Below are 16,960 nucleotides of genomic sequence, written 5' to 3' on the forward strand. Positions count from 1 at the left end.
CAGCCTAAGGGGGAGATGAGCATTTGCTTGCTACACCCCATTGTCACATCATATAGTCACACTTTGTACATGTCCTTCATGCTTTACATGCCTCATGACACCTAAGCACACTTAGTAGAGAATGTTGGATTTGATATTGGATTAGTGGTTTGAACCGTAGTTGAACTTCACTAATCATAATTAGTGAAATTTTGGCTCCAAATTTGGCTCCACAAATTCAAATTCAAACTCAAGTGAAATTTGCATAGAAATTCAAATTTTCCTCCAATTTTGTGTGACACTTAAGCTATAAATAGAGGCATTGCGTGTGCACTTTGCAACTTTGATGATTTGAGCAATTAGACTTCAAAGTTTATACCTCATTCTCCCTCTTCTCTCTCAAAATTTTGTTTCCCTCTCTCCCTCCACTCATATTCTCCTACCTTCAAGCTCTTATCCATGACTTCCTATAGTGGTGAGCTTGTTCTTGACTCATCTTTTCCTTGAAGTGGCATCTCCAATCACCTTTCCTTCTTCTCCATTCCATTGCCATTGCTCTTCAAGAAGCAAATGACTCCATTGATGAAGAAGATCCAAGGCCTACAAGCTCTACATGGAGTCACATTATTCCCTATGTCCTGTCAAAGGATTATTCCCTATGTTAGGGTTATCCTCCTTGAATTTCAACCACCCTGCTTTAATTAAACTTTGCACTTTGAACTTCAAAGCTCTACAATTTTTCTTGGAGTGGCCAATAGCACCTACACGATAGTCACATTTGGCCTTGGCATTGTATCCTCTAAGATATGACAGTTCTTAAGGTTGCATCAAGATCGGAACGACCAATGAGTTTTGAAGTAAGAGGGGTAGTAAATCAGTGTAATACATTGGAATAGGGTCAAATTGAATTGTTACTCGATCTTAGGTGTTTTATGGTCTGGTTCAGGTAGAATTTTGGTTCTATGATTGATTGGTAAAAAGATGGGCTTGCTAATGGTGTACTGGGTGAAACTAGGTGAGGGATTTGTGAGATGGAAGTAATTTGATGAGTTTTGTAATTTGGTGCCTTAGGAGAATGAAACATCATTGCATTGGTGTTCCCTTTTTTTTTTCTTCCCAGACCCGCTTGGAAGAGTTTTTGAATTGGCTGCTCTAGGGGAATCAATCCTCCCTTTCCTCATGTCGTTTTCCACTCTCTCCCCTATGATGACTATATCAGAAAAGTTTGATGAGGTACACCCAATCATTTGTCATAAAATGGCTCACACAAGGTATCGATATGTAATGTTGTGGTTTCTTTCTCCGATAAGGGGGGTTCCACTTGAGCTGCCACTACTCGCCATCTTTGGGCCTTGAATGCTTCATATTCCTTCTTTGACATGCTCTGCAACTCAAATCCATTAGGAGTCAAGTCAATGTTGTACTTGTATTTCCTAATGAAAACATCACCTAAATCTTTCCATGAGTGAATATGGGCTCGCTCAAGCTGCATGTAACATTTTAGGGCTGCCCCGGTTAGACTATCTTGGAAACAATGGATAAGTAGCTTACCATCTCTGGCGTGTGCTTCCATCTTCCTAAAATATATACTTAGGTGACTTTTTGGGCAACTAGTTCCTTTGTATTTATCAAACTCTGGTGCTTTAAACTTCGGATGAATAATTACATCGGGAATCGAACAAAGATCTGCAGCTTCCACCATGCCATAATTACTACCCTCAATAGCTTTCAACCTCTCCTCCAACATTTGTAGTTGCTCATTTGAACAGGTCGTTGGGACTCCTTCTATGACCCGTGTCATCTTGTGGTTCACTGGAGGCATGAAATAAACTGGTTGGTTAGTCGGTATCAAAACCTCAACCATTGGCTGAGTGGGTTCTATTGTGTATGCAACGGGGGGCATAAAATCAGGTGGGAGACCATACAGGTGAGTGAGCAGGGTCAACATGTTGTCCAGGCCTATTAAGGTGCAAAGTGATGGGTTGTGCTTGAGTAGGGATCCCCTCTGAAGCCTTCATTTGGAAAGCTTGTAATATCTCCGGAATCTACGTCATTTGCTGCTTTAATTGATCAACGTCACTCCTCATCTCTTTATTACACTCTTCACACTCATCCATGATCTTGGCTTGGGAACGTGTTCTGTAAGGATGTCGGGGAAACAATTTTCCTTTTTGGTGTTTTACTGTTTGTCAAGAGAAAATATGGTGAGCATAAAAGAAAAAGACAAAAGAAACAAGTCACTAATTATATTTTTATAAGGACCAAAATTATACATTCACAAAATTATATGGACCAAATTTTTTTTTTTTGTCTTAGGTTAGGCATCATGAGTGTTCTCTAACCTATTATGTCAAAGACTAATTTCGCTTGAGGTACATAACTGCCATTAGTCCAAGGAAATTTTGCACACTGAGAGAATTGAACATAATTTCTTTCGTTAAATAGGTTGTTCCCCAACACATATACGCATTGAAGTTTTACACCATTATGCTAATCCGATGGGTTACCAAAAAGTAGATTTAAGTCTACATTAAAATTTATTATGTTTCTAGAATTGTACAACTTACTGGTTTATTATTGTTGCATTTGGAAAATTTGGAATTAAAGAAAAATTTATGCCAATGCTCACTCATAATTTGTGCATTTGAAATTTTTAATTTATTTTAATTTGGTTATTTTTTTGACAAAATTAGCTAAAAAGTTAGTTGGAACCTAAAAAGCTAGTTAGTAGTTAAAAGTTAAAAACGGGTAGCTGAAAGCTTTTAAGCTAACTTATTAAATCATAAGTGTTCAGTAAAACTAATTGTTGAAGTAACTGAAAAATATAAAATGACATAAATGACATATTTAAAAAAGGTGATAGGGAAATTTAATAAATATTTTAATGATAAAATTGAATAAAATATAAAAAACTAGAAGTTAACATTTTAAAAAATGCTACTTCAAGTAAAATTTCCAAAAATGCTATAAGTTACTAAAAAACCACTAGAAGTTACTTAAAAATGTTTGTTTCTCTAACAATCAAACAAACTTTCCAACTATTAAAAAAAGTTAATAACTACCTCAAAATGACTTGTCGAACGTAAGAGTATCTTGCACCAAAAATAAAAATCTATCTAGTGTCTTTAATTAGAGAAATGTGAATTATAAACTCTTCAAAATACTCTATGAACACATTATTTATTATTGATTGAAATTTATTGAAAATTATAAAATTTTACAATTTTAAATTTTTATTCAATTGTTCTTGCTCATGAAATTTCAATATCTTGAGCTTACCCAAACACATATTTCGTAAAAGTCTCACAAAAATCAATGGGTGTTGCTTTTGGCACGTAGCGTTTTTGTTGGAACACCCAACAACACAAGTGAAAGGGCTAAAATGTTCTTCACCTTTTCTTTAAATATGGATCATCAATCCGTATGAGTTTTTTTTTAATTATTTTAAAAAAAACAATTAAAAAATAAAAAATTATTTAAAAAAAAACTCATAAGAATTGTTGATCCGTATGAATCATATGGATTCATATGACTCATACAGATCAACAATTCGTATCATTTTTTTAATTTTTAATTATTTAAAAAATAATTAAAAAATTTAAAATTATTTTTTTTAAAAAAAAAACTCATACGGATTGTTGATCCGTATGAGTCATATGGATTATTGATCCGTATGAGTCATATGGATAGGCAATCCATATGACTCATACAGATCACCAATCCGTATGAGTTTATTTTATTTTATTTTTTTTATTTTTAGTTATTTGAAAAAAATTAAAAATTATTTTAAAAAAACTAATATGGATTGTTGATCTATATGAATCATATGGATTGACTCATACGGATCTTTAATTCATATGAGTTTTTTTAATATATAATTATTTAGAAAATAATTAAAAAATAAAAATTAATTTAAATAAAAATAATTCGTATGAGTGATATGGATTGACAATCCATATGACTCATACGAAACATCAATCTGTATGAGTTTTTTTAAATTTATTTTCCTATGAATCATACGGATCATCAATCTGTAAGTTTTTTTTTTAATTTTTAATTATTTTAAAAAATAACTAAAAAATTCAAAATTATTTTTAAAAAAAATACTCATACATCCCTATGAGTTTTTTTTTTTTTTTTTTTTTAAATTTAATTTAAAAAAAAACAAACTCATACGGATTGATGATCCGTATGAGTTTTTTTTTAATAATTTTAATTTTTTTAACAGGTTATAGAAATTATTTTTGTATATGTTAGCGATAGTTTTAGCAATTTTATAAATATTGATTTAGTAATATTATTTAAAACATAATAAACAACCACCAAACTTCACCATATATCCTTAACAAAGCACGTGCACCACTGGCGAAAACAAACGCGCACTAACGGAAGCAAGTTTTAGTTACGGAGTGTGGTTTTCTGAAAACAAAAAAGTGTTGTAGAAATGAAAAGAAGAATATGCTATTTATAACCCAAAATGCCTATAAGAATAGTTTTGACATTTTGGAAAACTACAGGGTGTGCCAGCAAAAATGTTGGGTGCCCAAAGCAGTTTCCAAAATCAATTTGGGTGCTCTCCGTTGGGTGATTTAAATATACTTATGGTTACAAAAGATAACTAGAATTAGAAGCCCAAGTAGGTTAATATTGAGCCATGCTGTATGGCAATTTTTTTTTATCAAGTCAAGTTGTATGAGAAGTATATACTAGGTTTGCCTATCATTGTGCCATAAAAAAATCTTTATTTATGAATAATTTTTAATGAAAAAATTGACTGATCACCTTTATTGAAATCTCTCATGTAATATGACACTATTTCACTTGAATTTTCACGGAATTAACTCCTTTTTTTTTATAGTAAATGGGCGAAACAGCTCTTTTCATTCTTCTTTGTGATGTTTGACTTTGGTGTGTGTAATAGGTTATGAGAAATCTCTTTGAAAAATCTTCTATACACCTTACATGCGATAGAGATGTGAAGGTTCTGGACTTTCCTTTGTAGTACTTGGAAAGCCCTCTCCTGCAGATAACACAAGCAAGCCACTCATTTGAGCCAACAAATCAAACCTTAGAATGTGTAAAGAGGCTTGGATTAATTAATTTCCTCAAGACACTCACTGGATATCAAGTTGAGCCATAAGCTCAGAAAAAACACTTATTCACCATTCAAGTAACCATAAGCTGCTAAAGATACATTAGTACTAGAATTTCTGATTATTTTGTCTGCATCCATTGAGGTTGTCAAAGCATTCATTCATTGAGTGAGATGGTTAGCACTTTATTCCTTTTAATATTGTTCTTAGTTTCTTTTCGTTGCTCCTTAACACTATTTTGAATATTCTATTGATTCTAAGGTGGATCCCAAAGATAAGGATGAGCTTATCTATATATTCAAATCCATGCTTTGTCATATATTTAGAGGTATCTAATAACTAAGGAAATTTAGTGAAATGGGATCTTGGAAGTTCATCAACTAATTGAGAATAATTTGTTGGCGTGTTAGGTCTTACCAAATAATGTTATGTTATATATATATGAAGCTTATTCACTTTGTACCTTAGCACAAAGCATCTTGAATTTGTAGCAGCCCCTACCCCATCTTGTAAGGGACAAAAAAAATAACTTACAAACAAGCTGTGCAGAATATTCTGCTAGACGGCCATTTCAGCAAAGCAAAATTCAAATGTCTGACCACACAAACAGTGTCAAATCTTTCTTGAGACCCTTGAGTGCACACAAAGTAAATATTTCCCTCCCAACATTAAAGAAGGCTATTTTGAAGGCACGATGAGTAGGATGGAATATTTGTTGCTATTTGCATATCAAATGAAGAAGACACGAGTTATTTTCTCTGCAAAAGTACCATTCATTGGCAAAAGAAAATTAGAATGCATGTGGTGGATCAGTAGTTATATGAATTGCAGATGAACAAAGGAGTTCTATGTCTGTTAGTGTAAATTGTAGGTAAGTTTTGAGATCTTGAATATTAGTTGTTTAATCATTGACTCCACTTTGAAAGCTGTAGGTAGGTTTTTTAAACAGACAATGTTGGGGCATAGTAATGAGGAGTGAAATAACAAATGCAATTAGAATCAGGCTTGATTGTGAAACTGCTCATGCAATTTTGTAGGTTCCAAGTCTTCTTTTTATGATGACAATTAGAGATGGTCACCCAAGCTAGAAAAACAATTCAAGTCAACAATTAAACTCTAAAACCCAAAAATCAAAAACTCAACCACTCCAAACGGGCCCTTAGATTTTCAACTTCTGAAGCCATAGGGAGTGGCAATTCCAAACGACTCTGTCAGACTCATACAAAACAAACATATTGTTTAAGAATATGCACCTTGAAATACAGACCAAGAAATTAACACTTTGCAATAGGCTTATTGATTGTATTACAACGAGTAGCACCATCATGCACCAAGAACAATGATGGGTACTTCTTTCAGTTTCTAAGACAACTATTGTTGATTGTGTCTCAAAGCATCTTCAAGCTTGGCATTTTTCCTTGCACACTCCAAGATAGTTTTATCAGCAGTGATGAAGTATGAGGCGATGGATGCTGTTCACCAACCATCATCCAATGTTAAATATGATATGTATTCAAATTCAAACACTTAGCAAATACAGTCAAACTAAAAAAAAAAAAAGTCAGGAATTTCATTTACAAGTGAATCAACACCAAATAGATGAGTTCAGTTCCTGTTTCATTGAATTTTGAAAATGAGGCAAGCCTTTTTTATTGTGCGCATACACCACAAATGTATGGATTTGTTAATAGGATGCCATCAAAATAAAATCAATTTCTTCTAGCTTTGAAGCCAATTTCAAATAGGACAAAACGTAAGTTTCTTAGATACTTTTGTTATTTTCCAATCAAAATTGAAGTATCACCTCGGTAATCTATGTAATAAAAGTTTATGTTAAAGGTCAACATAGATTACAGAGATAAAGCTCCAATTCTAATTTGAGAATGGCACCAAAAGCACATATGGAACTGTATCTAAGTTTTCTCCTTTCAAATAACCATGCAAAACTCAATTAAATTTTTATTTTTGTACCAACAAAATCTAATAGCATTATCTAGAATTAATTCTTTGGTTCTAGTAAGTTGAGATCATACCAGCAGATATGATAAGTGCCTGAGCAGTATAATTGAGGTTTGCCTTTGCCCATGGAATCATACGAACTGCAGCCAACTGCAAATTTGAAAAATCCAACATTAAAGTCTTTAGTTGATAAGCAGCAAGTGGCATAGAATGATATGATAGTGAAATCCAATATTTAGTGTTGCATATCATCATTATTTATCATCGTCAACAAATACCCAAGAAGGGCCACAGTTTACCAGATTTATTAATCATACTTTTAATTATTTTTCAAAATTTGGTAACTAAAAAAGAAAAGGTTTCAAAAGGTCTTGTACTCAAATCATATTTGTATGGAAGTTCAAGCAATCAACATTAATTTTGAGACAGTACATATTCTGGTGAAGGTGAATAACATTCTTAATTCTTACATTATAGTAGTATCCAGAAGGATACATGATAGACAAAGGCAGAGTGCTATATGCCCTTGAATCCAAATTGTTCAATACTTCATCTACAGCCATTAGTTACAAAGTTTTGTGGACAAAGAGCATCTTTGAGTTGCTGATTTCATAACTCAAGTGCAAAGAAACCAAGGAAGGAAAGCTCTATATGGAATGAAGGATAGGAAAATGAAGAAAAACCTTAAACTCAAAGTCATGGTAAACCTTAAATTTATGTGGTAATTTGTTACTTAATGCCAACTGGCGGGGTAAAATTGTGTCCAATATAAAATGGTGGTGGAGTAAGTCTTTTGACAACATAGCATTTTCTCTCATCTTCATCAATACAAGCAGACATAAACAAGAAGGTGGAATACAGGACATTATTATAAGAAGGCTTAAATACATTTGTTGTCCCTGCAATTTAGTATTTTTTACATTTTCGCCCCTGCTAATTTATTTTTTTCATTTTAGTCCTTGCAAAATGTGATTGTTTTGTTTTTCATCTTAAAGTACTTTAGATAGTATTTTTTTAGTGTTCAAAACACTTTTTTCCTGTTCAAAGCACTATCTAAAACACTTTAGGAAGAAAAAACAAAACAAACACATTTTGCAAGGACTAAAACGAAAAAAAAAAAAATATTTGCAGAGACAGAAATGAAAATAGAAAACCCTAAATTGCATGAACCAAAAATGTATTTAAGAAAAGTGGTGCACCCAAAACATTGCTTAACAGAAATTTCTTTATAATTAAAAATGAAAAAAATGTAGCAGTATATCTGAAAATGGAAAAAAGTTACATACTGTAGGCACAGCACTGGCAACACCAGCAATGGAAGCAGCCTTGAATCCAGCTCGCACACCTTCTGCATATTAAAGAAAAATGCCAAAAGGTAATTCAAATTTCTCGATCTCTGGCACCCTTTGACAACAAGATATCATCATAATCATGTTACAGAATTTGTAGCATACACACACAGAGGAATGAATGCATTAATTTGACGTATGAAGTATGACCAGCCAAGCATGCATTGCTTTTTTTATCGACAAATGTTAGTGGTTAGTTTGTTAGGTTTTTGTTAGCAGGGAAATCGAACCCACCACCTTTTCCTCCTTTCCTTCTTTCTTAACCACCTAACCAATCTTATCTCTGCCAAAGATGAATTGTTAATCAACAGAAATCAAGGTTTTAAATATCAGTCCGTGACCATGATTTGGGCCGCAACTTCAAGGTTTTTTAACTGTTCGTGACTGGAATTGAGATTGCATCGGCTGCATTTGTCCCTGATTTGCCGCAATATCAACAAACCGTAATGCCACCGATATTTAAAAAAACCTTGCCAGAAATAAAAAAAGCACCACTCACTACCTATTTTCCCAAGCAAAACCTTGTTTTCCTTTTAGCAACTAATAAAAAATTAACAGCACCATTCCTCTTTTATCCCAAATTTTTAGTTTTAGAGACAGAAAACATCCACACACAAAATCAACCCTTCTGCGTAATATCGATTTAACCGAAGAAAACAAGCATCAGTAATTGTCTTCTTTAACCAATAATAAAAAAATGCATGCCCCATTTAGTAAAATTAAATTAAATAACAAAAAAAAAGAGTAAATACCCCTAGTGCATTGCTTGGACCTCAAAGTCTTCCTGTCCTCTGCGGGAGAGGCAACGAGGACGCCCTTTTTGTTGGGCAACAACATGTCCCTCAGTTCCGACGGAATACCCATTGCGTTGTTTGTTGAATGTCTTTTCTTCTTTTCCGAATCGAATCCTTATTATGGCTTATTTATATCTCTTAGGTTCTCTGAATCAAATCGAAAATCGAAGGCTTATTTATTATTATATGTGTACTGTAGTAGTACTAGTAGGAGCCTTTGCCGAGCAGCCCACGATGGATAAAACAAAATTCAATTAACATTCTTTCTTTCTTTATTTGTTTTCAGTATTCTTTGTTCCTGGTCAAGTTTATGTTAGAATTATTATTTTATGTATAAAGACTAATAAATAAATAATTAAGAATTAAATTGTAATTGGGTATAGGAGAAGTATTCAGAGTTAACGGCCGCACGATGATTATTAAAGGAGGTTAATATCGTAAATAAGGTTCCATTCTTGACAGAAGAGGGTTTTCTGTCTTCCATAGCCATCACGAATAGAAAGAGAGACATAAAAGAAAGGTTTAAGGGTGAAATCTATGCATGAACCCTAATTATGAAATTTATGAATAATTTAATTTCTTTTAATTATGCATCAATCCTATTTATGAAATTTAGAGATTTTTTTCACTGTAAGTATGAAATCTTATATTGAAAAGGATATGAATGCTTAAAATTATATTATTTTGATTGCGTTCAATAAAGAAAAACTTATGATATTTGTAAGTAGTGGATACTTTTAATTGTATATATTAAATTTGGAGAAAGATTTCAAATTTATATTTTATGCAATCTGATTTGATTTCGTGATAATGGTGGCTAGTATTGGTATTTTTTTATGATATAATATGAGAAAGTCATATAATGTGAGGAAGTCATCACCGTAACTATATGTTTCATGTTATGGAGAAAGTGTTGGGCTGGTACGCTATTAATTCCAAGGGACATGCTAGGTGCACCCAGCAATATTGCTGGTGCACCCAGCAATTTAGTGAATTGGCCATTTTTCCCCTTAAGTTAAATTTAAAAAAAGCGCACAACAATCTCGGAAGACCCACGTTGCCTTTGCCTTCCCTCTTTCTTTTCTTCTTCTGCTGCTTCTTCTTCCTCGCAAGCCACGCCTTCTTCTTCTGCTCCGATCAGCCGTCGTTGCTGCGTTTTGCCTTCGAGGTTGGTCTCCCCTAACTCCCCTCCGCTTTAATGTCCAATATTGTTGTAGCATTACGCCGGAAAAAATGGTGAAAACGCGGACCTGGAACGGTGGCTTCTTTCGGAAGTACCCTCTTCCGGAAAATTTCTGGAAGAATCCTTCTTCCGGAAGTTCCAGAAGACATTGTTCCGGAAACTTTCCAGAAGAAGGGTTCTTCTGAAAGAATCAAAGGGTCATCCGAAAGAAGCCTTCTTCCGGTAAGTTTTCGGAAAGTTTCTGGAAGAAGGCTTCTTCCGGATGACCCTTTGGTTATTCTGGAAGAACTTTCCGGAAGAGCCACTTGTTCCGGAAACTTTCCGGACGAACCACTTGTTCCGGAAACTTCCGGAAGAACCACTTCTTTCGGAAGTTTGAATTTTTTTTTTAAAAATATTGTTTTGTTTTTTTTTAATAAATGAAGTTGTTGTTTTATTTTTATAAATTAAGTAGTGTATGTTTTTGAATTTTTTTTTTAAAAAAATTAGGTTTGTTTTTTTTTATGACAAATGAAGTTGTTTTTTTTATAATTTAAGTTGTGTATCTTTACTAATTATTTATTTTTAAATTATTTTTGTTTTTGTTTATAAATGAAGTTGTTTATTTTTATAAATTAAGTTGTGTGTGTTTTGGAATTTGTTTTTTAAAATTAGTGTTTTTTATAAATGAAGTTGGTTATTTTTATAAATTAAGTTGTGTATGTTTTGAAATTTTTTTAAATTGGTTTTGTTTTATTTTTATATATAATTTTAGTTGTGTATGTTTAATAATTATTTATTTATAAATTAGTTGTGTTTTTTTGTTTATAAATGAAGTTATTTATTTTTATAAATTAAGTTGTGTGTGTTTTGGAATTTTTTTTTAAATAGTCTTTTTTTATAGATGAAGTTGTTTATTTTTATAAATTAAGTTGTGTGTGTTTTGGAATTTCTTTTTTTTTTAAATATTTTTTTTTATAAATGAAGTTGGTTATTTTTATAAATTAAGTTGTGTATGTTTTGAAATTTTTTTTAATTATTTTTGTTTTATTTTTATATATAATTTTAGTTGTGTATGTTTACTAATTATTTATTTATAAATTAGTTGTGTTTTTTTGTTTATAAATGAAGTTGTTTTTTTTATATAAATTAAGTTGTGGATGTTTACTAATTAATTATTTTTACATTAGTTGTGTTTTTTTTTTTATAAATGAAGTTGTTTATTTTTTTATAAATTATGTTGTGTGTGTTTTGAAATAATTTTTTTAAATTAGTCTTGTTTTTTTATAAATAAACTTGTTTTATTTTTATAAAGAAAGTTGTGTCTGTTTTGAAATAATTATATGAATAGTTTATTTGACCCAAAAAAATACGTGTTCTACATGATTTGCTTATCATGGTTAGAACACGAGGTTTAGGTCTGCTATAGGTAGGGTTATAGGCAGAGATAGACATGATGAGCATGATGCAGTTGATGTTTCTGAGAGGCGTAGGCCTACTGCTTCGGCCCGTAGGCAACGGGTTCATCAGATGACTGAGGATGTCCCTGATATGGCTGAGGATGCACCTGAGATGACTGCGGACGTACAGGCTAATGATGGTGCTGAGGGGTCACATGCTGATGATGCTGAGGGATTCCCAGGTGGACCACGTGACCCATCAGTGCTGACTTCATTTGCGGACCATGTTGCACATGCCATTTGGACTGGATAGGTATTTTAATTTGTTAATTATTTCTCATTGTTGATTTGTTTGTCATTAATTTTTTTTATATAATTGAATATTTGGAATGCTTTGTACTTCAATTCAGGAACGTCCTGAGTTGAAGTTGGTGTCGCACGGGAGGAAGGTGACATTAATTGGGAGGCCAGTGCCTGAGATTGAAGGACTGGTTGGTGCCACAGGATTAAGTCCATTGATCGGGTGTTCAGTTGTAACTGGCGATCCTGGACTTATATCCGCATTTGTGGAGAGATGGCACAGGGAGACCAGCACCTTCCACCTTCTAGTAGGAGAGTTGACGATCACACTGGATGATGTGTCGTCACTCCTCCATCTACCTATCAGTGGCGCCTTCCACAGCTTTCATGCTCTTTCTATGGACGAGGCGATATTTTTGTTGACAGAGTTGCTTGAGGTGTCTGCTGAGGAGGCTAGAGCCGAGACAACACGATCACACGGGGCATATGTACGACTAGGATGGGTTCGAGACATCTATGAGATGAGATGCAAGGCACGACGATGGATTGTAGCAGCTCGTGCTTATTTGCTGCACCTGGTCGGTTGCACTCTTTTTGCCAACAAGAGTGCAACATATGTTCATGTGGTGCATCTAAAGGCTTTTCGCGACCTGGGTCAGAGTGGTGGTTATGCCTGGGGAGTTGCCGCGCTGGTTCATATGTATGACCAGTTAGATGAAGCTTCTAGGACCACGACATGACAGATTGCGGGGTACCTGACTTTATTACAAGTAAATTTTGTGTTTTTAAATATGTTACATTGGATTATGATTTAAACATATTTTTATGTTATGTTAACCTCATTTTTTTTGTAGTGCTGGATCTATGAGCACTTTCCGAGTGTGCATCAGTGTGTCATAAATGATGCGTACGAGGAGAAGTCCCTACGTGCTTCCCGGTGGCTGACGACGAAGGCGCATATGAAGGGAATTACAAGAGTACCGTACCGGGCACGTTGTGATGCTTTGACGGTCACAGATGTGTGCTGGTTGCCTTACACTGAGCATCGAGGGGTTAAGGGGTTTGAGCTGATTTCATCATTCCAGGGTCAACTGAGATGGGGTCCTATGGTGGTCACAGCTCAACCGGAGAGGGTGCTACGGCAGTTTGGTTACATTCAAAGCATCCCTCCACCGCCTGTTAGCGCTTCATTATCATATGATGATATAAATGACAGGTGGGTGCATTTTGCGGACCACGTACTAGCTGTCGGTGAGCTTTGTGCGGATTACATGGAGTGGTTTTTCCGGATATCTCACCCATTCATGATATCGACCCAGGCAGGTGACCAGCCCAGACATGCACCTACCCCAGACCATGAGGAGTACATGCAGCCGGCCATCCCACAAGTTCCAGTGGCATTTGACCCCCCTCCACTTGCAGTGGTAAGATTATTTGCGCATTTAATGTTTGATGAATTGTTATTTATTTTAAATTTTATAATAAATGTTTTTTATGACTGTCACATGATGATTACGAAGGCTATGAGGCGATCGCAGAAAGGTTGGAGCGTGTGCTCAACCTTAGGATGGTCACTGTAGGCACAGAGTTACATGATATTATGCAAGATTGCCTCACGATCGCCAGAGGGGGTGCCAGTGCAGATGGAAGTGTTAGGGCTCGATAGAGACGGCGCACAGAGCATTGATTATTGTTTTTATGTTTTGTAGTTGACATAATTTTTTGTATTTGTTACACTTTTTAGTTTAATATAGTTGACTTGTTTTGCATTGTATATTATTTTATGATATTAACTGACGTAACGATTCTGATTCCGATCCTGGTCCTTAAGCGAAGTTTTGGACTCTTATGAATTTTTTTTATAAAAAAAGTGAAGCTAAAATCATGACTTTCGTTTGTAAGAATGACATTAAAATTATAAATTTTTAAAAATAAGATAAGTAATTGTTTGGACGTTAAAAAACCCAAAACAATTAATGTCGTACCCTGGTTCCATCGAATAACACCTCAAAAAAGAGGCACAAAATCGAAAAAAATAGGAATCAAACCCTTTTTACATGTTTAAGTACCCATGTTTGAGGTTTTTTTGGATTATGTGCGAGTCGCGTAAGACATTGGAGGGGCGCTATTTCTCATGTTTGGATGTCAAAGAACCCAAAAAAATTAATGTTGGACCCTGGTTCCATCGAATAACATCTCAAAAAAGAGGCACAAAATCGAAAAAAAATAGGAATCAGACCCTTTTTACATGTTTAAGTACCCGTGTTTGGGGTTTTTTTGGATTATGTGCGAGTCGCGTAAGACATTGGAGGGATGCTATTTCTCATGTTTGGATGTCAAAGAACCCAAAAATATTAATTTTGTACCCTGGTTCCATCGAATAACACCTCCAAAAAGAGGTACAAAATCGAAAAAAATAGGAATCGGACCCTTCCTACATGTTTAAGTACCCGTGTTTGGGGTTTTTTTTGGATTATGTGCGAGTCGCGTAAGACATTGGAGGGGCGCTATTTCTCATGTTTGGACGTCAAAGAATCCAAAAAAATTAATGTCATACCCTGGTTCCATCGAATAACACCTCAAAAAAGAGGCACAAAATCGAAAAAAAAGGAATCGAACCCTTTTTACATGTTTAAGTACCCATGTTTGGGGTTTTTTTTGGATTATGTGCGAGTCGTGTAAGACATTGGAGGGGCACTATTTCTCATGTTTGGACGTCAAAGAACCCAAAAAAATTAATGTCCTACCCTGGTTCCATCGAATAACACCTCAAAAAAGAGGCACAAAATCGAAAAAAATAGGAATCAGACCCTTCTAAGTATGCCTAAGGTCTGAAGGTCAAACAATTAAAATAAATTATATTTGGACCATTCAAACAACACATTCAACTTTATTATGGGATTTAAACACGCTGTAAATAGATAAAGGTTACATGAGCGAAAAGCAAAAAATAAACATTGCATTCAGTCGTTTAGCGATGTCGCCGTCACCTCGTCTTCGAATTCCAGAACATATTTAGTAAAGACAGCTAAAATTTCTATTGGCCCATATTTTTTCCAGTAGTTAGACTGTACTAACACCTTTAGCACTTCTTCATTGGTCTTCAGCTCATTAATTTCATATTTTATAAGCTTATCTGAATACTCAAAGCGACCTGGTTGGCGGAAAAACAATCGTCTTACCGTTTGTGATTCGTGACTTCCAAGAGGGGGAATCCCTTTAGGTGCAACTTGCTTTATTAAATCCTTCAGTTCATCGATGGTACATGTTGAAGGAATTTGAAATTTCTTTTGGATTTTTTTCCTGTGAACGCGCATCCAACAAATTTGTTCTGGGGTGGCATGTTCCATTTCCCGTTGTAATACAAGATCGCGTCATGAGTACGGGGCATAGTGCGTTGAAGTAAGTTTATTACTCCACCTGGTGTTCTTCCAACGGTGCATAATAACTCAATCAGACCAACACATGAAAATTGATCATTACACATTAACATTGTGTTGACATCGTCATCATTTATCAATTTCATACACTGAAAGCGAATTTGGTTACCTGTATGGGTGAATGGCTGCCGGTAGTGAATTTCATCCAAAAATTGTTTGTCGGATAGCTGAAGGGTATTGTGTATTCTGATTTTTAGGCTTGCAAAATCACAGCTGTGTGGTACTCGAATGGGCACCGGAGTCGAAGTTTGGAAGTAAACCCCAGTATCATTGTGAATAATCGATCCATTTGGAAAAATGAAACCCAACCTTGAGTTGACAATCATCTGACTGCTAGTTTCTCCTAAAAATGCCATACTTTGTGTATCAATTGAGAGACTATATGAAAGCAAGATAATGCGTGATTTATTAGCCGTGTCTCATATATATACATGGTTTTCACCGACAGATTGCTTCACTTTTTTTACAAAAAAATAGACACGCATGAACATGTTTCGTGTTTATGTTTCCTTCAGAATGTGTAGTCAAGTCAGTCAATGTGGTGTCATGCTCAAACTTTAATACGCATGCATGTCATTATGTGTTGTCAATTATGACAACAATGTATCGTACACGCGTAATTGATTTTTGTTGGACCAACTATTTTTTTGCTTAACGAAACGAGTATTTAATAATATTAATTGGTTATTAATGGCTTACAACAAATTATATCGCATAATGAATACAATTACATAAACAATGCATGTTTAGTCTTCATTTAGGTCGACATAGTGTCTTTTGAATGACATCAAACTTGTGTATTACTGCATTCTACTAATATATGGAGTTGTCCACTGCTTTGCCTGAGAATAACAATTGCTTGACCACAACAACGCTGGAGGCGGTAAGGGACAATGGTCTTTCAAATAAACTTGTTGTACATGAACAAACATTATTAACTCAAATGAACCAGGGAAGTCATTGCATAATTTTTATACTAACTATCTTCAATGTACCTGAACAAAATGATTTCCAAACACGTGATCGGCACATATCATGCGGTGCCCAGAAGAATCGGGTGGTGGTTGACTTCTAAGAGGAAAAAATATCATGCTTTGTTGTTGGGACAACAATACAAGGATTACGTTATACCGTGATGCAATCACATATCCCATCTCCGTTATATCCATCCACTTGTCCACACTAACCTGAATCAAGCAAACATACATGTGTAAGTTATTTAAAGTTTGTTATTAAAAAAAATAACCTAAAAACATACCTTGGAAAACCCATCAACAAGTAGGGACAGCTTTAATTGTTCAAATCTCTCTATGCCACCGAAGAGGTTCATGTACTCATGCGACCATCTACCAAGTTCTTTAATCAATTCGTTACGCACTAACGGCCACGAATCTTCCCCCATACCTAATAAAGCGACAATGGACCGATATCCACAGTTACCGTCCGCTTTCACATCCACAACGTCACGAATGAAACCTTGAATG

At 34.5% G+C, this 16,960-nt stretch overlaps 2 protein-coding genes across 2 annotated transcripts; one reads left to right on the plus strand and one right to left on the minus strand.

The window, feature by feature from the left end:
- Window positions 1-6,077: 6,077 nt before the first annotated feature.
- LOC114392402 (early nodulin-93-like) lies at window positions 6,078-9,359 on the minus strand. The gene is made up of 4 exons (XM_028353527.1): window positions 9,133-9,359; window positions 8,318-8,379; window positions 7,106-7,181; window positions 6,078-6,544 (listed from the first exon to the last, which is right to left on the minus strand). The coding sequence occupies exons 1-4, from the start codon at window positions 9,242-9,244 to the stop codon at window positions 6,444-6,446; spliced, it is 351 nt and encodes a 116-aa protein (XP_028209328.1). The 5' UTR covers window positions 9,245-9,359; the 3' UTR covers window positions 6,078-6,443.
- Window positions 9,360-12,557: 3,198 nt separating this feature from the next.
- LOC114391613 (protein MAIN-LIKE 1-like) lies at window positions 12,558-13,616 on the plus strand. Its single transcript, XM_028352598.1, has 3 exons — window positions 12,558-12,728; window positions 12,891-13,460; window positions 13,557-13,616. The coding sequence occupies exons 1-3, from the start codon at window positions 12,558-12,560 to the stop codon at window positions 13,614-13,616; spliced, it is 801 nt and encodes a 266-aa protein (XP_028208399.1).
- Window positions 13,617-16,960: the final 3,344 nt, after the last annotated feature.

This window comes from Glycine soja, chromosome 17, assembly GCF_004193775.1.
Source record: "Glycine soja cultivar W05 chromosome 17, ASM419377v2, whole genome shotgun sequence".
NCBI lineage: Eukaryota > Viridiplantae > Streptophyta > Magnoliopsida > Fabales > Fabaceae > Glycine > Glycine soja.

What these genes read in the sequence shown, in the direction of transcription:
- LOC114391613 (XM_028352598.1), top strand. Translation starts at nt 12,558, where the DNA reads ATGAGATGCAAGGCACGACGATGGATTGTAGCAGCTCGTGCTTATTTG. An exon ending in CCTGGGGAGTTGCCGCGCTG is followed by an intron (nt 12,729 to 12,890) that starts GTTCATATGTAT and finishes TTTTTTTTGTAG; the next exon opens with TGCTGGATCTATGAGCACTT. An exon ending in ACCCCCCTCCACTTGCAGTG is followed by an intron (nt 13,461 to 13,556) that starts GTAAGATTATTT and finishes ATGATTACGAAG; the next exon opens with GCTATGAGGCGATCGCAGAA.
- LOC114392402 (XM_028353527.1), bottom strand. Translation starts at nt 9,244, where the DNA reads ATGGGTATTCCGTCGGAACTGAGGGACATGTTGTTGCCCAACAAAAAG. An exon ending in GTCCAAGCAATGCACTAGGG is followed by an intron (nt 8,380 to 9,132) that starts GTATTTACTCTT and finishes TTTAATATGCAG; the next exon opens with AAGGTGTGCGAGCTGGATTC. An exon ending in TTGCCAGTGCTGTGCCTACA is followed by an intron (nt 7,182 to 8,317) that starts GTATGTAACTTT and finishes TCAAATTTGCAG; the next exon opens with TTGGCTGCAGTTCGTATGAT.